The following is a 24,893-nucleotide window of genomic DNA, read 5'->3' as shown; positions in this document are numbered from 1 at the left end:
GTGAACTGAGAACTTTCAGATATAAGCTGATTTAGAAAAGGCATAGGAATCAGAGATCAAATTGCCAGTATTCGTTGGAGAAGGCAAGGAAATTCCAGAGAAATTTGTACTGTTGCTTCTTGGGCTACACTGAAGCCTTTAACTGTGTGGATCACAACATACTGTGGAAAATTCTTAAAAAGATGAGACTACCAGACCTACCTGTCTTCTGAGAAACCTGTATATGGGTCAAGAAGCAGAAGTTAGAACTGGACATGAAACAACTGACAGGTTCAAAACTGGGAAAGGAATACAACAAGACTATATATCATCACTCTGCTTATTTAACTTCTATGCAGAGTACATCATGCGTAATGCCAGGCTGGATGAATCACAAGCTGGAATCAAGATTGCCAGGAGAAATATCAACAATCAGATATGGAGATGATACCGCTCTAATGGCAGAAAGTGACGAGGAACTTCTTTCCTCTTTCCAGAAAGTGAAGGAAGCTCTTTAGAGCTTCTTAATGAGGGTGAAAAAGGAAAGTCAAAAAACTGGCTTAACACGCATCATTTGAAAACCTAACATGACATCCGGTCCCATCACTTTATGGCAAATAGATGGGGAAAAAGTGGAAGCAGTGACAGATTTTATTTTCTTGTGCTCCAAAATCACTGCAGACAGTGACTGAAGCCATGAAATTAAAAGACACTTGCTCTTTGAAAGAAAAGCTACAACAAACCTGCTGCTGCTGCTGCTAAGTCACTTCAGTCGTGTCCGACTCTGTGTGACCCCATAGACGGCAGCCCACCAGGCTCTGCTGTCCCTGGGATTCTCCAGGCAAGAACACTGGAGTGGGTTGCCATTGCCTTCTCCATTGTGTGAAAGTAAAAAGTGAAAGTGAAGTCGCTCAGTCGCATCCGACTCGTAGCGACCCCATGGGCTGCAGCCTACCAGGCTCCTCCATCCATGGGATTTTCAAGGCAAGAGTACTGGAGTGGCTTGCCATTGCCTTCTCCGACAACAAACCTAGGCAGTGTATTAAAAAGCAGAGATATCACTTTGCCGACAAAGGCCCGTATAGTCAAAACTATGCTTTTTCCAGTAGTCATGTACAGATGTGAGAGTTGGACCATAAAGAAGGCTGAGCGCTGAAGACTTGATGCTTTTGAACTCTGGTGTGGAGAAAACTCTTGAGTAGTGTCCATTGGACAGCAAGGAAATCAAACCTAAAGTCCAAACCTAAGTCCATCCTAAAGGAAATCAACCCTGAATATTCATTGGAAGGACTGATGCTGAAGCTAAAGCTCCAAAACTTTGGCCACCTTATGCAAAGAGCTGACTCACTGGAAAAGACCCTGATGCTGGGAAATATTGAGGGCAGGAGAAGAAGGGCATGGCAGAGGATGAAGTGGTTAGATAGCATCACCAACTCAGTGGGAGACAGTGAAGGACAGGGGATCCTGGCATGCTGCAGTTCATGGGGTCCCAAAGAGTCAGACATGACTTAGTAACTGAACAACAACAATATACCATATAAGCTATTTTTATGTTCTAGACTGTTTGAGGAATACTCCTAGTAGACTTACAGCTCAAGAGAGAATGGCAAGTGTGCCGAACAGTTATAAGAAAATCCTTGTTTAGAGTGGACTTGTCACCTCTACGGGAGGTGACAGAATCTGGATGAACTTAGTCGCACATCAAGTTTCTTGTACTTTTCCAGTGCCTGATCTTTGAGCCTTTGTAGGACAGCTTCCTGGTTTTTAGTATATACCTGTATTAATCTAACAAAGGAAGCCCAGAATTCGCCTGGAGTAAACAGGCTGCTACAAATGGATGGAAGCCCAGAATTTTCAGCAGACCATGCTTTATTGAAGAGGTGTTTGAATTGACCTCATACTACTGTTCAGAAAATAGCAGCTCATTTGTTTCAAAGTCATTTTTAGCAACTGACTTTATCAGCATACATCTGTAAGTTCGAGTCTTGAATTATATTGCTTTTTAAAAAAATATTTACTTATTTGGCTGTGTCAGATCATAGTTGTGGCATGCAGGGTCTTCCGTTGGGGTGCACGGGTTCTCGTGGCACCGGCTCAGTAGTTGCAGTGCGCACACAGGCTTAGTTGCTTGGTGGCATGTGGGATCTTAGTTTGCCAACCAGGGATTGAATCTGTGTTCTCTGCATTGCAAGGCAGATTCTTTACCACTGAACCATGAGGGAAGTCCCAAATAGTTATATTTCTTAACAAAAGCTCTTAAATTGGGTTTTTTGGCAGTTTTCTCATTGTGCAACTAGAAGGTGTTTTTTGCTCTCTGCTAGAAGGTGTTTTGTTTAAAATAAGTATAATTGATGTTCAGTAAACTACATTGGAAAAGACTCTGATGCTGGGAGGGATTGGGGGCAGGAGGAGAAGGGGACGACAGAGGATGAGATGGCTGGATGGCATCACTGACTCGATGGACGTGAGTCTGAGTGAACTCCGGGAGTTGGTGATGGACAGGGAGGCCTGGCGTGCTGCGATTCATGGGGTCGCAAAGAGTCGGACATGACTGAGTGACTGAACTGAACTGAATTGAAACTACACATATAAAATTTCACACATACATAGACACACACATGAGATGACTATCATAGTCAAGACAGTGAACATATCTGTCATCCTCAAAAGTTGCTTCATGCCCTTGGTAGTACCTCTTACCTGCACAGCCCCCTCTTCCTCAGGCAACTACTTGTTTGCTTTGTGTCACTGTAGATTAGTTTGCATTTTCTGGAGTTCTGCAACATGTACTCTTGTGCCCAGCTCCTTTTATTTTAAATAAATTTTATTGGAGTGTAGTTGCTTTACAATGTTGTGTTAGTTTCTTGCTATATATCAAAGTGAATCAGTCATACATATGCATATATATCCCCTCTTTTATGGATTTCCCTCCCATTTAGGTCGCCACAGAGCACTGAGTAGGGTTCCCTGTCTCTACAGTAGGTTCTCATTAGTGATCTATTCAGTACATAGTAGTGTATATGTGTCAGTCCCAGTCTCCCAATTCATCCCATCCGCCTTGGTAGCCATAAATTTGTTCTATATATCTGTGACTGTATTTCTGCTTTGCACATAAGTTCATCTCTATCATTTTTCTAGATTCCACATATAAGCAATATTATGCAATATTTGTTTTTTTCTTTCTGACTGACTTTGTGTGACAATCTCTAGATCCATCTACATCTCTGCAAATGGCACTATTCTGTTCCTTTTATGGTTGAGTAATATTTCATTGTATATATGTATCACATCTTCTTTATCCATTCCTCTGTCAATGGACATCTGAATTGCTTCCATGTCCTGACTATTTCCAATAAACATCAAGAGTGCATGCATCCTTTCCAATTATGATTTTCTCTGGATATATACCTAGGAGTGGGATTGGCCCAGTTCCTTTTTTAAAAAATCAATCAATTTTATTTTGTGGGGGTTGCACTGGGTCATCATCGCTGTGCATGGGCTTCTCTAGTTGCGGAGAGTGGGGCCTACTCGCTAGTTGCAGCGTGCGGACTTCTCATTGTAGTGGCTTCTCTTGCTGTGCAGCACAGGCTGTCAGTGCAGGGGCTCAGTAGTTGCATCTCACAGGCTCTAGAGCATAGGCTCATGGGTTTAGTTGCTCTGCTGCAGTTGGAATCTTCCTGGACCAGGGATTGAACCCCTGTCCCCTGCACTGGCAGGCAGACTCCTTCTTATCACTGTACCACCAGGGAAGTCCTGGCCTACCTCCTTTTATTCAGAGTAATTATTTTGAAGATTTGTCTTTGTTGTGGTGGTATCAAGCGTTTATTCCTTTTTCTTATAGATAGTATTCCATTGTTTGGATATACCACAATTTGTTTATACATTCAAAGGTTGATGGACATTTGGGTTGCTTCCAGTTTGGGGCTAATACAGATAAAGCTGCAGTGAACATTCATGTGCAAGTCTTTGGAAATCTGTTACCTTTTCTCTTGGGTGAATACCTGAGAGTGGACTGGATCATCATGGTAGGTATATATTTCAGTTTTTAAAGAAACTGTCCGATGGTTTTCTAAAGTAGTTGTACCACTTTATGTTGCCACCAGCCGTGTAAGAGAGTTCAAGTCCCCTTACATCATTGCCAACACGTAAGTGTGATCAGTCTTTTTCATTTTAGCCATTTGAATAGGTATGTAGTGGTACCTCATTGTGGTTTTAGTTTACATTTCTTAAATGACTAAAGAGATTGTACTTTCGGTGTCATAGTTAAGAAATCATTGCCTAACTCAAGGTCACAAAAATTTGTTGTTGTTTTCTTCTAGAAAGATTATCATTGTAGGTTTTACATTTAAGTCTGTGATCCAGACTGAGTTCATTTCACATGTAGTGTGAAGTGGTTTTTTTGTATATGGATATCCTCTTGCTGAAGTTATTCTTTCTCCCCTGCATACTTTAGTGCATTTGTCAAAAATCAATTGTCCAATGAACAGTAAAAGAGAAGATTGATAAGTTGGACTTCATCAAAATTAAAAACTATAAAGAAGGTGAAAAAAACAACATCTTTAGGTGTTCTAAAGATGGGAGAAATTATTTGCAAATCATATATCTGATGAGAAACTTGTAGTCAGAATATATAAAAGGACTCTTACAACTCAGTAATAAAAAGATAACCCAATTAAAAAGTAGACAAAGGATTTAAATAGACATTTCTCCTAAGGAAATAATATATAAATGGCTAATAAGCACTTGAAAATATACTCAACAGCATCAGTGCTTCTAATGAATATTCAGGGTTGATTTCCTTTAGGATTGATTGATTTGATATCCTTGCTGTCCAAGGGACTCTCAAGAGTCTTCTCCAGCACACAGTTCAAAGGCATCAATTCTTCAGTGCTGAGCTTTTTTTATTGTCCAGCTCTTAACAGCCATACATGACTACTGGAAAAACCATAGCTTTGACTATATGGATCTTTGTAGGCAAAGTAATGTCTCTGCTTTTTAATATACTGTCTAGGTTTGTCATTGCTTTTCTTACAAGGAGCAAGCATCTTTTAATTTCATGAAGATGTTGATCAAGTCTATATCTTTGCCATGTTTATGCCTGGTTTTTCTGTCAATAATTGAGAGAGGGTATTAAAAATCTCTGCCTTAACTGTGGATTTATTGTATCTTCTTTGCAGTTCTATAAGCCTTTGCTTCATGTATTTTGAAGCTCTTTTATTAGATACATAAATGTTTGGAATTGTTATGTCTTCCCAGTTAATTGACTCTATAATTATGAAATGACCTTTATCTCTGATAGTTTATTTGCTCTGACATCTACATTGTCTGATATTAATATAGTTATTCCAAACTTCTTTTAACTAGTGCTAGCATATATTTCGCATTTCTTGTATTTTTAATCTGTTTCTTTCTATTTAAAGTGCATTTCTTGTCAGCAATGTGTTGTTGAATCAAATCCTACAATTTTTATCAAATCTGACAATCTCTTCCTTTTAATTGGGTGTTTAGACTATTTACTTTTAACGTGATTATTGGTAGGGTTTGATATATTATCTTGCTGTTTGTCCCATTTCTTCTTAGTTCTCTTTTTTCTCTTTTTATACCTTTTTTGAATTACTTTTATATTTTTATGATTCTAGTGCATCTCCGTTGTTGGCCTGTAAACTATGACATTTTTGTTATTTTATTGGTTGTTCTAGAATTTATAGGGCTTCCCATGTGGCTCAGTGGTAAAGAATCCACCTGCTAGTGCATGCATGAGACTCAGATTCAATCCCATGGAGTAGGAAATGGCAACTCACTCCATCTTGCCTAGGAAATTCCATGGATAGAGGAGCCTGGCAGGCTCTAACCCATGGGGTTGCAAAGAGCTGGACACAACTGAAGAGACTGAGCATGCACACACTAGGATTTATAGTTGTATATCTCTTAACTTTTCACACTCTACCTTTAAATGATATTATACTACTTCACAAATAATATAAAAATTTTAGTATAAGAATCTTAGAGTAGTGTACTTCCATTTCTCTCATCCAACCTTTATACTATTGTTATACATTTTACTTTTACATATAAAATACATTGTTATTTTTGTTAAAGAAGTCTGTTATCATTTAAAAGAGATTTAACTAATAAGAATCTTATATATATTACCTAAAGTATCATTTTGTTCTTGTCTGAAAGATAACCTTTAACATTTCCTGCAGTTGTGGGTATACAGGCATGCCTTGTTTTACTGTGCTGCGCCTCACTGTACTTTGTAGATACTGCATCTTTTTACAAATTGAAGGTATGTGGCAACCCTGTGTTGAGCTAGTCTGCTGATGCCAATTAGTTTTAAATTAAGGCATGTACATTGTGTTATCACACACTTAAAAGACTACAGTGTAAACAGAATTTTATATGCACTGGGAAACCAAAAACTTCATGTGACTTGCTTTATCTCAATCTTCCCTTTATTACAGTGGTCTAGAACCAAGCCTGTACTGTCTCTGCGTTATGCCCATACTGGGGATGAATTCTTTCAGGTTTTGTACGTCTAAAAACAACTTGATTTCATTTTTTTCCCTTCATTTATTCATTTATTTATGTGACACGGTTTTTTCTTTTGATAGTAAAAGCATATAATGTATAATTTACCATTGTAACCACGTTTAAGTGTACAGTTCAGTAGTGTTAATAAACAAATAAACATATCCGTATTGTTGTGAATATAGTATGAGGTGATAATCTCATTGAGATTTTGATTTGCATTTGAATGAAGATTCGTGATGTTGAGCAACTTTTCTTATGTTTGTTGGTCATTTATAGATCATCTTTGGAGAAATATCTCTTCCAGTCCTTTACCCATTTTTAATTGGATTCATTGCTTTTTTGTGTTCCTTTTAAATTTTTGGATTTTCTCGCTGTGGTTTATTTTGGATATTTCTATCATTATGCTTTCAGATTTAGTTTTGCAGTGTTTAACCTGCTAGTAATCCCATCCAGTGTATTTTTTTAAATAAAGAATTTATTTTTATAGAGCAGTTTAGGTTCATGGCAAAATTGAGAGGAAGGTAGAGCAATTGTTCATATGTACTATCCCTTGACATTCAGAGCCTCCCCCATTATCAACATCCCCCACCAGTGTGGTACAACTGTTAACACGTGATAAGCCTGCATTGATACATCATTATCAACCGAAGTGTATAATTTACATTAGGGTTCACTCTTGGTGTTGCACATTTATGGGTTTGGGCAAATGTATAGTGACTTGTATCCATCATTAAGTATCATAGAGAATAGTTTTACTACTCTAAAACTCCTTTATGCTCTGCCTGTTCACCTTCTTTCTCTCTCTCCAACCCCAGCTTCTGGCAACCACTGATCTCTCACTGTCTCCATTGTTTTCCTCTTTCCAGAATGTCATATGGTTGGAATCATATAATATGTAGCCTTTTGAGATTGGCTTCTTTCACTTAGTAATAGGCATTTACATTGAATGTCTCTTCATGTCTTGATAGCTCATTTCTTTTTAGTACTGAATAATATTTTGTTGTTTGAAAGTACAACAGTTTATTTATCCGTTCATCTACTGAAGGACATCTTGGTTTTCTTCCAGCATTTGGCAAATAAACTATTTCAAACATCCATGCGCAGGTTTTGTGTGGGTGTAAGTTGTGTAAATACCAAGGGTACTGCTGGATTGTATGGTGTTTGATTTTGTCAAATGCTTTCTGTATATCTTTTTATAGAATTGTGATTTTTCCTATATAGCTTTTGATATGATCTATTACATTAATTGATTTTTTTCATGTTGAACCAGCCTTTTATTATTGGCCTGAATTCCTTTTGATTGTGATATATGTGTGCATTCTTAGATTTGACTTGCTAATATTTTGAGGATTTTTGCCTCTTGTTCATGAGAAATATTGGTAATACTTTCTAATATCTTTATCTGGTTTTGATTTTAGAGTAATGCTGACCTCATAGAATGAGTTAAGCATGCTTTCTGTTTCTGTCCACTGAAAGAGACTGAAGAGATTTGGTGTAATTTCTTCCTTAATTGTTTGGTGAGCCCATCTTGGTCTGGTGCTTTCTGTTTTGGAAGGTTACTAATTATTAATTCTATTTCTTTAATATACAGAATTATTCTCCAGTGTATTTTTTATTTCAGAAATTGTAGTTTTCATCTTGATAAGTTGATCTCAGTCTTCTTTATGTCTAAACTTTTTGAATGTATAGGATCTGTTAATAGTTGTTCTATCTTGTTTTCATTTCCTTCTATGCTAATTCTAATCACTGTCTATTCTAGGTTGATTTTGAGTGGTTGATTACTCTCTTCATTATTAATTGTATTTGTCTGCCTCTTTGCATGCCTGGTAATCTTTGATTAGACATCCAACATTGAATTTACTTCATTGGTTGGTTACTGGTTATTTTTGTATTCTTATAAAATTTTTCTGAGCTTTGTTTAGGAATGCAGAAGGAAATGGTAACCCACTCCAGGATTCTTGCCTGGAAAATCCCATGGACAGAGGAGCTTTGTGGGCTACAGTCCTTGGGGTCACAAAGAGTCAGACTAACACTTTTATTTAAGTTATTTTGGGGCCTTGCTTTTACAGTGTTGGTTGTGTCTGGAACAACCGTTATTCCCCACTACTGAGGTAAAGTCTTCCTGAAAACTCTACCCAGTGCCTGTACATTATGAGTGTTTCAAGGCTTAAGTGGTGGGAACAGTCTCCATTCTGTGTGAGCACAAGACACTGTTCCCTGTCCCTCTTTAGGATGGCTCTGTCCTTGGTCTCAGATCGTGTCCTCACATACATGCTCAGTGCTCTGCTGTGTATTAGGAGACCCCCTAGATCTCTGGGGTTCTCTCTCTGAGCAGCTCTCGCCCCTGGGTTTTCTGTCTTAAGTACTCTAGTTGCTTTTGTGTCCCTGTACTTTCAGCGTCATCGCCCCAACTCAGAAAGTCTATCAGAAAAAAAAAAAAAAAAAGAAAGTCTATCAGGCTCCACCTCAACTCTCCTGCCCTGTGCTGCTGCTGCCTGGAAACTTTGAAGGCAGTGAACTTGGACACTTGTAGGACTCACTTCATTTGTTTTCCATCTGTCAAGGATCACTGTCTTTCATCATGAATATCCAGTGTCTAGAAAACCATTGTTTTGTTTGTTTGTTTGTTTTTGGTCTGGTTGGTTTCTGGGTTGATTTGTTGTTTTATTTATTTGGTTGTTTAAGGTGGTAGGGCAAATCCAGTCCCCGTTAATCCATTTTAGCTAAAAGCTGAAGTCCTGTCTGCTTGTAATTTTAACCTCAGAAAGTTCTTGTGTTAGAATTCTTCCAGGAACACTCTTTTAGTAATAACTATTGGTCATTTCCATTCAAGAGAATGAGCAATAAGATAAACTTAAATCAGCCAGCAGGGGGTTTTGAGGCTTTTCTAGGGTTGTTAAACTGATTTCCTGATTCCCCTCTTTCTGGGAATTTCTTGAGGTATTTGGATCAAAAAGCTAATTCTAAATAATGACTTGATGAAATTCCTAACCATGTTATGATTTTATCCTCAGAATTAAGAAAAAGAAAGAGCAGCAACGTTATGCTGAAGAACAGAGGATATTAAGAATGAAATCCCATGAAGAGCCATGTTCAGGGGAGAAGATGAGTGAGATATTAGCCCAACTACAACTTGAGGAAATAAAAGGAGCCAGAGAAAAACAACAGCAGAAAGAAAAAGAATACCAAAGGTACTTTGGAAAGTTCTGCATGAAATTTTGGCCCTGGAGGAGACCTGTTAGGAAGTCGGGCTTCTCATTTTCCCTAAAATGAGTTGACTGTGTCTTCTTATGTTTTAGGAGGCACAGAACTTCATCACATTTCTTTTTTATTTTTTTTTTATGTGGACCCTTTTTTAAAGTCGTTGAATTTGTTACAATATTGTTTCTGTTTTGTGTTCTTTGGCTGTTTTTGGCCATGAGGCCTGTGGGATCCTAGCTTACCAACCAGGGATCAAACCCTCACCCTGTGCATCAGAAGGTAAACGGATTTCTTGATTGCCTAATACCTCTCTGGAATAGCACTGCATTTTTCCTTGTACTGCTTCTCAGTATACAGAGGAAGGGTTGAGGCACAGTGATAAGAAATTGTTTCACAGTTTGAGCTAGGAGTAAAATAAGGACTCATGCGCATTCTCTTCCTGGTGGTTCACTTTGCTTGGTCATACTGTATTTTTATAGATATGTAGAAGCTTTAAGAGCCCAGATCCAGGAGAAAATGCAACTATATAATATTACTTTACCTCCACTCTGCTGCTGTGGTCCTGATTTTTGGGATGCTCATCCAGATACCTGTGCCAACAATTGTATTTTCTATAAAAACCACAAAGGTAAGTATCATTAAGGAATGGTTGGGGCCTGGTAGCAGATAAAAAATAACAAGAGTAAAAGTAGTGATTGTAGTAGAAATTTAGCATTTATTGACTAAGTGCTTATTATATATCAAAGACTGTTATACCCCCCTTTTACAAAACAACTCTGAGGCAATAAAAATAATTATAGTGAGTTATATTTCTCTTTGAGATATGTTATCTTCTTGTCTTCATTTATGCTGGGGAAATAGTCCTAGCCCATTGTATAGTAACGAGACTAGGGTTGCATGTCCTCCTGTAAATGAAGAAGATTAGAGGTTTATAGCTATCTAAGTTAGGCCTCTGTCCAGTTGAATACCCTGTTATCCAAATTCTTGAACGTTATCTAACAAAGACTTACCATCTGTATATTATTTATAATGTGTGTATATCCACATTAGACTGCCAGTTCTGCTAGGGGTCACTGAGAAACATGAGGACCAATATAAACTCTGTTAGGAATACCAGCTAGAAGAAATGGAGTCATTTCCTGTTGTCACTAATATGTCTGTTTCCTGTCCATTCTTAAATGTATTGATATACATAGTGTGGAGATTATAGAGGCTTCATACAAATACCGAAAATGGTGGTGGTGTTTGTATCCCTAATGTTCCATCTGCGATATGAGTTTCTTATCAGTCCTGCGAATTATGTTTTAAAAACACACATCTGATTGTGCCATTCCCTTATCATCAGATCTGTCGGACTTACCTCTGAAGTACAAAATACAGCGCATAACCGGCATGTTTTCTCTCTGGCTCCAGGCCATACTCCAGCCATATCGAACCTGCTATTGTCAGTACACACCACATAAAAAATGTATCCTTGTACCCCCACACACTCATTTCTTTGCCTAGAAGGCCTTCTTTGCTTTACTTCTATTAATCCTTCAAGACCATCTTAAATGTTACCGATTCTTTTTTTTGGAATGTTGCCACTTCTGGGAATCTTTTTCATCCTCTCCTAGTTTCTTTTTCATTTTGAACTTCATGCTGTGATGACATTTTGTATATGCCTCTGGTTTGGAAATAGTACACTGTAATTTAATTTCTGTGTCCATCCTCTCATGATCTTTTCTGTAATCACAGAGTACTTGGCATGTGGTAAATACTCAATACTTATTCAATGGATTGTTAAAGTTAATGCCTTTAAGACTAGGCAGAGAAGCAGTACTAATAGGAAGAGGTTGGGAGAAATGTTTAGAATCCTACTTCATTGATCACTATGTTAATCTTTATTTGCAGCGTATACCCGGGCACTACATTCAGTCATCAACTCCTGTGACATCCCTGAGGGGAACTCAGATCTTCGAGTTGCCATTCATAATTTTGCTTCTGCACATAGACGGACTTTGAAAAGCCTGTAATAAGAATCTGAAATCAACCATTAGTATTTCAACCTACTTAAAATCTACCCCAAGAGATTATTTTAGGAAAAACTGTCAAAGTGTATAAGATGTGTAACTTGGAAAGAAAGACTGTCCCACACAACTGGTATCTTTTTAATTAAATCATGACCATTATTTCACTCTGTGCTTGGGACCAAGATGGAAAACTGGCTTCTAGACTTGTGTCATTACCGTAAACCATCTGGTACGTATTGTTTTAAAAATGATCACTCAGGCTGGTGAGTTTTCTCTCACTTTGCTCTGCTCTGCTCAGAAGATATTATTAGAAATCTTTGAGATTATCTGATTTATTATCTTTATATAACTGTACCACTTGAATCTTGACAAAATTGAAAATGTTTGGATGAAGAAGAGAAGATGCAGAAATGAATTTCTGAACACCAGTGGCCATCTATATTGCTGTTATCTTTTCTAGTTGTGTACAGCAGTTAGAGATGAGAACAATCTGAATTTGATGTACGTTTTTTCCTCAAAATTTTTTCTCTTGTGTTTTTAAGTTTATTACCTCTTTCCCCATTCAGTGACGATGAACAGAGGACTTTTTAATTTTATAATTTTTATAGCAAAAAAGGCAAATAAACCCTCTGCCTTTTGAGCATCTTTTATGTGAAATAATTGTGAGTGACATTTCAAAAAGTGAATCTGAAGTCAAAGAGAGTAAAGTCCTATGTTTTCCTATCTATAAAAAATCTGGTGAATGCCATACCTACAGAGCAGGTGAAATAAAAATTGCTATAGTTAGTATGAATTTGTTATTTCTTTACAGTGTTTCTTGACACAATATGAAAAGTTTTAATATTGTGAATTAAGGTGAGGTACTGACATTTTCTTTTTCCTACTTCTAATGGTCAGTGTTGAAAAAGCACTGAAGTTATGTCTCAGAAAACACCTAAACATCTAGCCAGGTCATTGAAAATAAGTGTCAGAATTACTCGTGTGACAAGATTGACTGGTTATTTAATCAGATTAATTATCCAGTTCAGTCAAAATCCTTATGCAACTAAATCCTTGCTTTAGCCTTTCTGAGTTGTGTTTTTTAACACCTTTGTTGAGATATAATTCATATATCATTTGATTCACTGACTTGAAATGTACAATTCAGTGGTTTTTATTATACTCTATGGTTGTACAACTATTACCACTATCAAATTTTAGAACACTTGTCACTCTAAGGAGATGCCCAGGTGATCCAGCAATCCCACTGGGGGTATATATCCTAAATAATTGAAAGCAGAATCTTCAACAGATATGTTCATAGTGGCAAGAGGTGGAAGCAACCTAAATTTCCATCAGCAGATGGGTGGATAAACAAAATGTGCTATATACATACAATGGAATACTCCTCAGCCCCAAAAAGGAAAGAAATCCTGTCATGTAGTGTAACCTGTATTAGCCTTAAGGACATTGTGCTAAGTGAAGTAAGCTAGGAACAAAAAGACAAATACTGTGTGATTCCACTTGTTCTAGGAACCGAGAATAATGAAAACCACGCGGACAGAAAGCAGTGATGGAGACTTCCCTGGTGGTCCAGTGGAGGGAATCCACCTTCCAATGCTTTAAACACGGCTTCGGTCCCTGGTTGGGAACTAAGATCCCACATGCTGTAGGGCAGCCAAGCCCGTGGGCTGCACCTGCTGAGCCCTCGCATTCTAGAGCCAGTGCTCCTCAACAAGAGAAGTATGCATGCCGCAACCAGAGAAAAAGCCCACGTGCTGCTATAAAGACCCAGCACGGCCAAAATTAAAAAAAGGAAAGCAGAGTAGTGGTTGCCAGGAGGAAATGGGAGGTTAGTAATGAGTAGAGTTTCAGTTTTGCAAGATGAAGAAGTTCCAGAGGTCTCTTTCACAAGTGTGAATATAAATACACTTAAGATACACTACTGAAAAGTATACTTAAAAATTGGTTGCAACTGTAAATTTTATAGTTTTTTTTTTTTAACAATAATCAAATTTTTTTAGTATAGAAAAGAAAAATCCCATACCCACTAACAGTTGTTCCTCGTTCTCTCAGCCAATCACCAGCCCGCTTTCTGTCTCTATAGATCTGCCTATTTTGGACTTGCCATATAAAAGGAGTCATGTAATAAATAGTCTTTTGTGACTAGAGTCTTTCATTTAGGATCATGTTTTAAAGATTTCTGTATGTTGTAGCTTGTATCAGTAATTCATTGCTTTTTATTGCTGAATAATATTCCACTCTGGATATACTCTATTTTATTTACCCAGTTGATGAACATTTGGGATGTTTCTACTAATTAGCTACTGTGAATAATGCTGCTATGAACATTTGTTTACAGGCTTTGCTGTGTTTTTATTTCTCTTGGCTATATACCCTGAAGGGGATTTGCTGGGTCCTATGGTAGCCTAATGTTGAACATTTTAAGGAACTGAAAACTTCTACAAAGTGTCTGCATCATTTTTACATTCACACCAATTGTGTATAAGGGTTCAGATTTTCTTCACATCCTCCAACTCTTATCCTTATCTATCTCTCTGATTATAGTCATCCTAAAGGGTATGAAGTGGTATCTCATTGTGATTTTGATTTTCCTGATGACTAACAATGGTGAGCATCTTTATTTTTCTGATTTTTAATTGGGTTATTTATCTTTTGATTATTGAGTTCTGAGAATGGCTAATATATTCTGCATAAGGTCCCTTATTAGACTTAGGGTTTGTAAATATTTCCTGTTCTGGGGATTGTTTTTTCACTTTTTTGATAGTTTCCTTTGCAGGACAAAATTTTTTAATTTTGTGGAAGTCCAATTCATCTACTTTTTCTCTTGTTGCTTTGGTCATTGCCTAATCCAAGTTCAGGGCTTCCCCGGTGGCTCAGTGGGTAAAGAGGCTGCCTGCAGTGCTAGAGATATGGATGCTGTCCCTGGGTCTGGGTGACCTCTTGGAGGAGGGAATGACAACCCCCTCAGTATTCTTGCCTGGAGTAGCCCATGGGCAGGAGCCTGGAGAGCTATAGTCCATATGGCCGCAAAATCAGACACGACCGAAGTGACTGAGCACGTGTGCACACAATCTAAGTTCACAAAGATTTACTCCTGTGTGTTCTTTTAAGAGTTTTGTAGTTTTAGCTTTTACACTGAGGTCTATGATCTGTTTTGGGAATATTTATGCATAGAGTTAGATAGGCATCCAACCTCATTCTTTTGTATGAGGATATCTAGTTGTCCCAGCATCATTTGTTCAAAAAACTATTAATTCACCCCACTGAATTGATACGACACTGTTGTCAAAAATCAATGGACCATTAATATTAGGGTTTATTTCTGAAATCTCTTTTCTATTCCATTAATCTATGTATTTATACTTAAACCAAAGTAGTCTGTTTTGATTACTGTAGCAAGTTATGAAATTGAGAAGCATGAGGCTTCTATCTTTGTTCTTCTTTTTAAAGATCATTTTGCTATACTGAGTCCATTGCATTTTTATATGAAATTTAAAGATCACCTTCCTGCAAAAATTGAGGTTTTGATAAGGGTCACATTGAATCTATAAATCAGTTTGATTCATGAACGTGGGATGTCATTCCATTCATTTCTTCCAACAATGTTTTATAATTTTCAGAGCATATAATGTGTACTTTTCTGTTAAATTTATTTCAAAATATTTTGTTCTTTTTGATACTATTTTAAATGGAATTATCTCCTTAATTTTATTTTCTCATTGTGCATCATAAGTGTGTAGAAATACAGGTGAATTTTGTATATTATGATAGCTCAGTTGGTAAAGAATCCACCTGCAGTGCAGGAGACACTGTTTTAATTCCTGGTTGGGAAGATCTGCTGGAGAAGGGATAGGCTACCCACTCCAGTATTCTTGGGCTTCCCTTGTGGCTCAGCTGGTAAAGAATCCGTCTGAATTGTCGAAGACCTGGGTTTGATCTCTGGGTTTGTTGGGAAGATCCCCTGGAGAAGGGAAAGGCTACCCACTCCAGTATTCTGGTCTAGAGAATTCCGGGGACTCTATAGTTCATGAGTTCACAAAGAGTCAGACATGACTGAGAACTTTCATTTTCATTTTTCAGTCTTGTGTCTTGTAACCTTTCTGAACTAATTTTTAATGTCTGTTGTTCCTGTTCTTCTCATCACATTATCTCTTGAATACATTGTGAAAGTGAAGTCGCTCAGTCGTGTCCGACTCTTTGCAACCCCATAGGCAGTAGTCTGCACCAGGCTCCTCCATCCATGGAATACATTGTAGTAAGACTTATCTGCTTTTCCCTCTCTGGTGAAGAGGCTTTTCAAACCCATCAGTGACTTCCACATTGCTAAATCCAATGGTCATTCTTAAAGTTTATCTTGACCTGCCATCAGAATTAAACACAATTGATCACTCCATTTTTTATTGAAATATCTTATACCTGGCTTCCACAACCCCAAAGCTTTTAAGAGTATCCCAGGGCTCAGTCCCTGGACACCTTTACTATGTACACTTGCTCTCCGGGTGATCTGTTTTAGTCCCATGGGTCTCTTATCTATATACTGATAACTCCTACTTTTATATATCTGGCATAGATCTCTCTCTGAAAATCCACACTTTTAACCTTAACTGCCTACTTCACATTTCCTCATCATTGGTTCCCCTCAATTTGCTCTTTATATAGTCTTCCCCGTATTGGTTAATTAGCAATTCCATGTGTCTAGTTACTGAGACCAAGAACCTTGAAGAAATCATTGAATTTCCCCACTCTGTCTCTTTCATCCTTCGCTTCATCAGCAAATTGTGTCAGCTTTGCAAAATACATTTCCAGTTCACATTACTTCTGCTGTGAGATGCCTGGTCCATACCACCATCGTCTATCTCATAGATTATCTTAAGAGTTCCTAAGTAATCTTTTCCCAGGTGGCTCAGTGGTAAAGCATCTGCCTACAATGAAAGAGATGCAGGTTCAGTCTTTGGCTGTTAAGATCCCCTGGAGAAGGAAATGGCAACCTACTCCAGTATACTTGCCTGAAAAATCCTATGGACAGAGGAGCCTGGTGGGTTACAGACCAAAGGGTCACAAAAGAGTCAAACATGACTTGGCAACTAAACAACAACAAAATAATCTCTGTTTGTACCTGTGTACTTTCTCAATACAGCAGCCAAACTTAACACATCCAAAACCAAACCTCATGACCCCCACTCTCTACACACAACACACACACACACACATACACAGAGACAAAATCTGGTCCCACTTCTGAAATGTTTATCTCCCACTGCTTTCCTCCTTGCTTGTTCTGCTGAGCTTCATTGACCTGGTATTTGTATGGACATTCCAGGGACTCTTGCTTCAAGTCTTCTTTATTAGCTCTTTCTCTGTCTGGAGACACTTCTCAGATAATTTTTTGGATCACTTTATTACCTTATCAAGTATATTTCAGTTAGAGGACATTCTGTGTGTGTGTGTGTGTGTGTGTGTGTGTGTGTGTGTATGCATGTATGCTCAGTCATCCAGTTGTGTCTGACTCTTGTGACTCCATGGACGGTGTAGCCTGCCAAGCTCCTCTGTCCATGGAATTGTCTAGGCAAGAATATTGGAGTAGGTTGTCATTTTCTTCTCAAGAGGATCATCCTGACCCAGGGATTGAACCTGTGTCTCCTGTATCTCCTGCATTTGCAGGCAGATTCTTTTCCACTGTGCCACCTGGGAAGCCCCTGACCACCTGTTTTAAAATGTGACCCTCCTATCCACCTGCTCCCCTTAGGTCCCCCCTCCCCTTCCCCTGCTTTATTTTTCTTCATTATATTTACAGCTGTATGGTTTAGTCACTAAGTTGTATCCGACTCTTGTGACTCCATGGGCTGTAGCCAGCCAGGCTTCTCTGCCCGTGGGATTCTCCAGGCAAGAATGCTGGAGTGGGTTGCCACTTCCTCCTCCACAGCTGTGTGGCATACTGTATAGTTTACTTAATGTTTAGTTTCTTTACTAGATTGTATACTCCATGGACACGGATTTTTGTTCAATGCTGTATCTGGCACGTAACAAGCTCTCAGTAAATGTTAAATAAATACACAGACTTGAATTTTTTAAATTCCAAATGCGTCTACATGATTAGTAGTCTTACCTAATGTTTTTGATGTCCTTACAGAGATCATGTTACTTTGTTTTTCATTCTGTAATTATGACTAATTCAGGGCAAGTAATTTAATTTCTCTGGGCTACAGTTTTCTGTAAAGAGGGTTATACTAAGTGAACTTTAATCTCCCCTGTAGCTCTAACATTCTACAAATTCATTAATTATGTTTTACACCTTTGACCTCACTAATTCTCCATTTTCATTTGCTCTTCATGACGAGTCGTGGACTCGTACATTTTACTGGTAGATAGCACGATAGTGTTAGACAAGTTCACTCTCTTCAACTCTGACTCCAATATTAATCTTGTCAGAGTAAATGCAAGTTCAGTAGGGTCATAGTGGACTAGGACAGGAGGGTGTAGGACACTACAGGTGTGTGTCCGGCAAGGGGGTTCAGTACCTCAGGCTCAGGTGTGCTGTTCCCCAGAGAGACCTGTATCAACTTAGAGAATTCGGGCCAAGAGACGGAATATGTATGTGATAGAGGCAATTCCAGGATTATGGTAGTTGCAGAGGATATTCATGTACTTGTTTTCATGCAATAACGGTCAAAAAGCTGATGCGTGACATTTTCCTAGGCAGTTCAACCTTCCTTCTCCAGGGGATCTTCCCCACCCAGGGATCAAATATGGGTCTCCTACATTGCAAGCAGATTCTTTACCATCTGAGCCACCAGGGAAATACTGTGCAGAGCTTAGTCACTCAGTCATGACTGACTCTGCGACCTCATGGACACTAGCCCGCCAGGCACCTCTGTCCATGGAATTCTCCAGGCAAGAATGCTGTAGTGGGTTGCCATGCCTTCCTCCAGGGGATCTCCCCAACCCAGGGATCGAACCTAGTTCTCCCACATTGCAAGCAGATTCTTTACCATCTGAGCCACCAGGGAAGCCCAAGAATACTGGAGTGGGTAGCCTATCCCTTCTCCAGGGGAACTTCCTGACCCGGGAATTGAACCAGGGTCTCCTTCACTGCGGGTGGATTCTTTACCAGCTGAGCTACCAGGGAAGCCTGGAAAATACTATAGAGGAAGATAAATGCAAATGTTCTCCTGGCCAGCTGTACCCGTTCTGCTAGGTAAAAGACTTTGAATATGTTGATTTTTATTTTTAAGCCTCTCTTAGGGTATAAATGAATGGTTTGTGTCTAGTCTTGCTCTCAGTATTACTGACCACTATTATTGGGTGTGCTGATGGGGAGAAGTCAAATTGATTTCTTTTGATTAAGATTGATGAAGACAGTTTGGTGGTGTATGTGCTGCATGAGTCATCATCCTGTCCAGGCCCTAAGATGAGATCACCTTTGGTAAATGTTTCACTCAATTCTTGTCTTAGGTTCCTCCCCCTCCCTCAAAATATCTATGGCAATCATTAATGGATGAAACTATTACTTAACTGTCATCATCTGAACCCATTAATTCATCTTCACCTGTCACTAAAAGCGAGAATAGACATTGTACCTCCTGATAACCTTCAATATGAAGCATTCAGTGCCTTCAATGAAGTATTTATTTCTGCCAAAAAAAAAAAGTTGAAACAGTATAATCAAGACTTTAGGCCTTTTTCATTTGGGTTCTGAAATTTAAGTTCTACTGCCCTAAGGAATCCACTATGTATAATAAATTAACTTCTCTTCACTCTGTTCATGGAATTCTTCAGGCAAGAAGACTGGAGTGGGTAGCCATTCCCTTCTCTAGGAAAAGTGAAACCGCTCAGTCGTGTCTGACTCTTTGTGACCCCATAGACTATAGCCTACCAGGCTCCTCCGTCCATGGGATTTTCCAGGCAGGGGTACGGAGTGGGTTGCCATTTCCTTCTCCAGGGGAATCTTCCCGACCCAGGGATCGAACCCGGGTCTCCCACATTGCAGGCAGATGCTTTACCGTCTGAGCTACCAGTGTGTGTGTAAGTTGCTCAGTCGTGTCCAACTCTTTGCGACCCCATGGACTATACAGTCCATAGAATTATCTAGGCCAGAATACTGGAGTGGGTAGCCTTTCCCTTCTCCAGGGGATCTTCCCAACCCAGGGATCGAACCCAGGTCTCCTGCACTGCAGACGGATTCTTTACCAGCTGAGCCACCAGGGAATCCTTCAATTGAAACAAAGGCCCCCGAAAACTGAGTTCTCTGGCGGAATTTATGATTAACCCCTTTATCTAAAACGTTATTCCCTTTCTTGTCCTGCCTCTAGTCCCCTAGGGGAACTGGATACAACTGAAGAGTATCAAAGAAAAGGGGATTGAAACCGTGGACGGTGGTGCCCTCCCGGGCACAAAAGTCCCTCTGTGTCCCCCATTTCTTGTAGAAAAAGGTTTTCATCTACTAAAACTTCCCTGAGTTCTAATGAGCAGGCTCAATCAGTTGCTAATTAGGGAAGTGAGGGAGCGCAGAATCAAAGGAAAAGCAGTCAACCAGTTCAGCAGTAAGAGTCCTAGTTCCTCCAGGAATCCTGACATGTGTTTTTGAGTTGTTCTGCTGGGGCTTGGAACCCCCCACCCACCCAGGTGGAGGCTGGTAACTAAATGCTGAACATGAGCACACAGACCCCAGACTGGTTGGAACCAGATGATTGATGATAAAGATTCCTGAAACATCACCCTGTTACCACCTCATCACCAACCAATCAGAAGAAAGTCCATGAGCTGATCACGCCCCCTGCAACCTCCGCCCCTAAGGTTGTCTTGAAAATCATTCCCTGAAGTCCACTGGGGAATTCAGGTCTTTTGAGTACCAGCTACCCTGCACTCTTTGCTTGGCACCTTACAAATAAATGCTGTCATTTCCTTCATGACACCTCAGTGTTAGTGAATGGGCTCTGCTCCCCGGCGGGCAAATAAGACCCAAGTTCACTTTAGTTACACACTTAGAATGGCACGAGCTGTGTACTTTCCTTGGGAGAATTGAGAAAACAGTCTCAAATCATTTTCTGTGTTTTCTAGTTTAGATGAAAAGAATATGTAAAGAGGAAAACGGTGAGAATTCCCTTTATAGGAGATAGGGAGAGAGAGGGAAATGAATTCTACCATGAGAAAGCAGATATCCAGAGGAGAGACCACTCTATAGGAAAATTGACCCAATTTCTTCAACAAGTTAATGGCTTGAATTTGAAAAATGGGAAGGTAGCTCTACATCAAGACAGATTCAGAGATTACAACCCTCAAATATAATGTATGGACCTTGCTTAGATCCTGATGTAAAACAAAACAAGAGTCTGAAAAAGATGTGTATGAAGCAATTTTGAATAGTCTAAGCTATTCATTTTTTTAAGATAACAGCAGTATTATAGTTATATAAGAAAATACCTATACAGGAATGGATACTGAAGTATACAGGGATGAAATAAAATTATGTTTGAGATTTGCTTTGGAATAATTCAGCAAAATGGGACAAAAGATATAGATGAAGTGCAGCAACACTTTGATAATAGTGAGTCTAAGGGGCAGGTATGTGAAAGTGAAGTCACTCAGTCATGTCCAACTCTTTGTGACTCCATGGACCCAGGTCTCCCGCATTGCAGACAGACGCTTTACCATCTGAGCCACCAGGAAAACCCATGGGGCAGGTATATTGAGGTTTTATTATGCTATTCACTCTATTTTTGTATAATTTTTAAAAAGTAATTTTAAAAACTTGGGGCTAAAATAAACTTGTTAGCCTTATAAAATGTCCTTCCCTTTCCCCTTCCCCTTCCATTGCCCTCCCCAATAATAGGAAGTTTAGGTAGGGAAGTAATATCCCTTAGTTGCATGACTTTTTATTTTTTATTTTTTTAATTTTATTTTATTTTTAAACTTTACATAATTGTATTAGTTTTGCTGCATGACTTTTTAAAAATTAATTTTTATAGTTGTGTGACTTATGACATGATCATTATTTTCAGGTGGTGATTAGAACCTAGAGGCTGAAGCATTTTGTGGTCTTTTTTTTTTAAGATTTTTTTTTGATGTGGACCCTTTTTAAGTCTTTATTGAATTTGTTACAATATTGCTTCTGTTTTATATTTTGGTTTCTTGGCCAAAAGGCATGTGGGATTTTAGCTTCCTGACCAGGGATTGAAACCCCCTGCATTGGAAGGCAAAGTCTTAACCACAGGACTGCCAGGGAATTCCCATTTTATGGTCTTTCTATAAGAAAGACTGGGCAGTCAGTCACTTGGTTTTATTATTTGGTAAATTCCCAGGCATATAAAAGTTGGGAAAATCAGGGATGAAAGACCATGAAAAATAGGGTTGTTGTTGTTCAGTTGATAAGTTGTGTCTCACTCTTTGTGACCCCGTGGACTGTAGCACGCCAGGCTCCTCTGTCCTCCACCATCTCCCAGAATTTGTTCAAAATCATGTCCATTGAGTCAGTGATGCTATCTAACCATCTCATCCTCTGATGAAACCCTTCTTCTTCTGCCCTCAATCTTTCCCAGCATCAAGGTCTTTTCCAGTGAGTCAGCTCTTCACATCAGGTGACCAAAGTATTAGAGTTTCAGCTTCAGCATCAGTCCTTCCAATGAATATTCAGGACTGATTTCCTTCAGGATTGATTGGTTTGATCTCCTTGCAAGTCCAAGGGAACCCTCAAGAGTCTTCTCCAACACCAGAGTTCAAAAGCATCGATTTTTCAGTGCTGAGTCTTCTTTGTGGTCCAACTGTCACGTCTGTACATGACTACTGGGAAAACCATGGCTTTGACTAGATGGACCTTTGTCAGCAAAGTGAAAATAGGGTAGAAATTTTTAAAATTACAAAAGGAAATAGGGTAGAAATAACAAAAAGAACAAAATGGTAATTTAGTAAAAGAAGCTTTGAAATCTTAGGGTAAAATGGGACTAAGAGTATTTATGTGCTATAAATCAGAGATGGGAAAAGTCATTTAGATTTCTATCCTGCCTCTGAATAGGATCTGCTAGAGGCTGATTTTTGTTGTCAGTTCTCTTTCTTGCTCTGTCTTCATAGCCCCTACTTCTGTGGGATAGTTTGGGCTGTGGTTAAGGTCACAGTCACAGGTTCAATTCTTGTACCACGTTATCAGCTGTGACCTTAAGCAAGTTACTTGAATTCTCTGGGCCTCCATTTCATCATCTGCAAAATGGGAATAATAATAGTACTTACTTCATAGAGTTGTGAGAATTCAATGGGATAGTTCAGGCATTTCATTTGACTTTTTGTATTAATGCCGAAGAGAAAAGATTTTCTAAGTCCCAGGGTTATGATGACATTTACCTTTATTTGAAGTGAAATGAAAGTCGCTCAGTTGTGTCCAACTCTTTGCGACTCCTTATACAGTCCATGGAATTCTCCAGGCCAGAATACTGGAGTGGGTAGCTGTTCCCTTCCCCAAGGGCTCTTACCACTCCAGGGACTGAACTCAAGTCTCCCATATTTCAGGTGGATTCTTTACCAACTGAGCCACCAGGGAAGCTTTTGGGTATTTGTATTCATTGTTCCATCCTCCTGTGAGCTTCAGTTCAGTTCAGTCGCTCAGTCGTGTCTGACTCTTTGCGACCCCATGAATCGCAGCATGCCAGGCCTCCCTGTCCATCACCAACTCCAGGAGTTCACTCAGACTCAGGTCCATCGAGTCAGTGATGCCATCTAGCCACTAAAGCCAATTTTTTTTTTTTTTTTTGAGGTGGAGAATCAAGGAAAGAGAGTTTGCCCAGTTGCCAAATGGATGGGTGTGCTGTTTAAGTTGCAAATTAGCACGCCTTGTTTATTGCTCAACCAAAGGATGAGATTATGCCTACCTTAAAATCCTTCCAAGCTTAGAACTGCAGGTACCTCCTCTCACAGGATTTGGCCACCTTATCACACTGGCAAGACTGAGTTGCAGTTCAGATGGAGGAGGAACATGTCTTACCCTGTTTCCCCAGATGGATTGTGTGTTTTCTCTAAGGAGTTCAAAGCAATTGCCATTGAGCTGACTAACAACACATCTCTTCCTGTCACTATTGAGACTTTATAGCCTACACATAAAACCTGACTGTCACACACAGCTCAGTCTCTAAGGGTTCAGCCTCATGAGTCTTTTTTCACATAAGTTAACTCTTTGTTCTTTTCTTACCAGTAACTTGGGTCAGGGATGGTAGACAAGGGCCTTTCTGCCTGTGACCCCTGCTCTGTAAAAAGACAAAAAACATGGGAAAGGAGTTTGGGGGAGAATGGATATGTGTATATGTATGGCTGAGACCCTTTGCTGTCCACCTGAAACTATCACAACATTGTTAATCGGCTATACTCCAATATAAAATTAAAAAAAAATTTTAAAGGAAGAAAACAATGGCAATACAACTAGAAAATTTTTGTAAAACAAAAGAAATTTAAAGGACAGATGTACTCTATTTAGGGACTTTCCAGGTGGCGCTAGTGGTAAAGAACCCGCCTGCTAATGCAGGAGACGTAAGAGACTTGGGTTCGATCCCTGGGTTGGGAAGATCTGAAGGAGGAAATGGCAACCCAAACCAGGATTCTTGCCTGGAGAATCCCATGGACAGAGGAGCCTAGTGGGCTACAGGTTATAGGGTTGCAAAGAATTGGACATGACTGAAGTGATTTAGCATCCACACAGGCAGACTATATTTAAAATAGATAACCAACAAGGACTTACTGCATTGCACAAAGAACTCTGCTCAATGTTCTGTAAAAACCTAAACGGGAAAATAATTAGAAAAAGAATAAATATATGTATATGATTGGGGGCAGGAGTAGAAGGGGACGACAGAGGATGAGATGGCTGGATGGCATCACTGACTCAATGGACGTGAGTCTGAGTGAACTCCGGGAGTTGGTGATGGACAGGGAGGCCTGGCGTGCTGTGATTCATGGGGTCGCAAAGAGTCAGACACGACTGAGTGACTGAACTGAACTGAACTGAACTGAATCACTTTTCTGTAAACCTGAGAGTAATACAACATTGTAAATCAATTACGTGCTTAGTCACTCAGTCGTATCCGACTCTTTGCTGTAGTCCAATATAAAATAAAAATTAATAAAAAATAATTTAAAATAACAAACAGCAACAACAACAGAAAAAAAAAAAAAAACAAAACAGAGCTG

General features: G+C 39.1%; 1 protein-coding gene across 12 annotated transcripts in view; it reads left to right on the top strand.

The window, feature by feature from the left end:
- The window catches only part of CCDC15 (coiled-coil domain containing 15), a 50,961-nt gene extending 38,446 nt beyond the window's left edge, over positions 1–12,515 (top strand). For all 12 annotated transcript variants that reach the window (XM_055581250.1, XM_055581256.1, XM_055581259.1 and 9 more), the window contains 3 exons: positions 9,528–9,704; positions 10,194–10,342; positions 11,608–12,515. In XM_055581250.1, the coding sequence (XP_055437225.1) occupies positions 9,528–9,704; positions 10,194–10,342; positions 11,608–11,729 (448 nt within the window). In that variant the 3' untranslated portion in view covers positions 11,730–12,515. The remainder of the gene's footprint in view (positions 1–9,527; positions 9,705–10,193; positions 10,343–11,607) is intronic.
- Positions 12,516–24,893: the final 12,378 nt, after the last annotated feature.

This window comes from Bubalus kerabau, chromosome 5 (assembly GCF_029407905.1).
Source record: "Bubalus kerabau isolate K-KA32 ecotype Philippines breed swamp buffalo chromosome 5, PCC_UOA_SB_1v2, whole genome shotgun sequence".
Taxonomy (NCBI): Eukaryota; Metazoa; Chordata; class Mammalia; order Artiodactyla; family Bovidae; genus Bubalus; species Bubalus kerabau.
The sequence above is the reverse complement of the archived record's forward strand: the minus strand, read 5'-3'. Positions and strand labels throughout refer to the sequence as shown.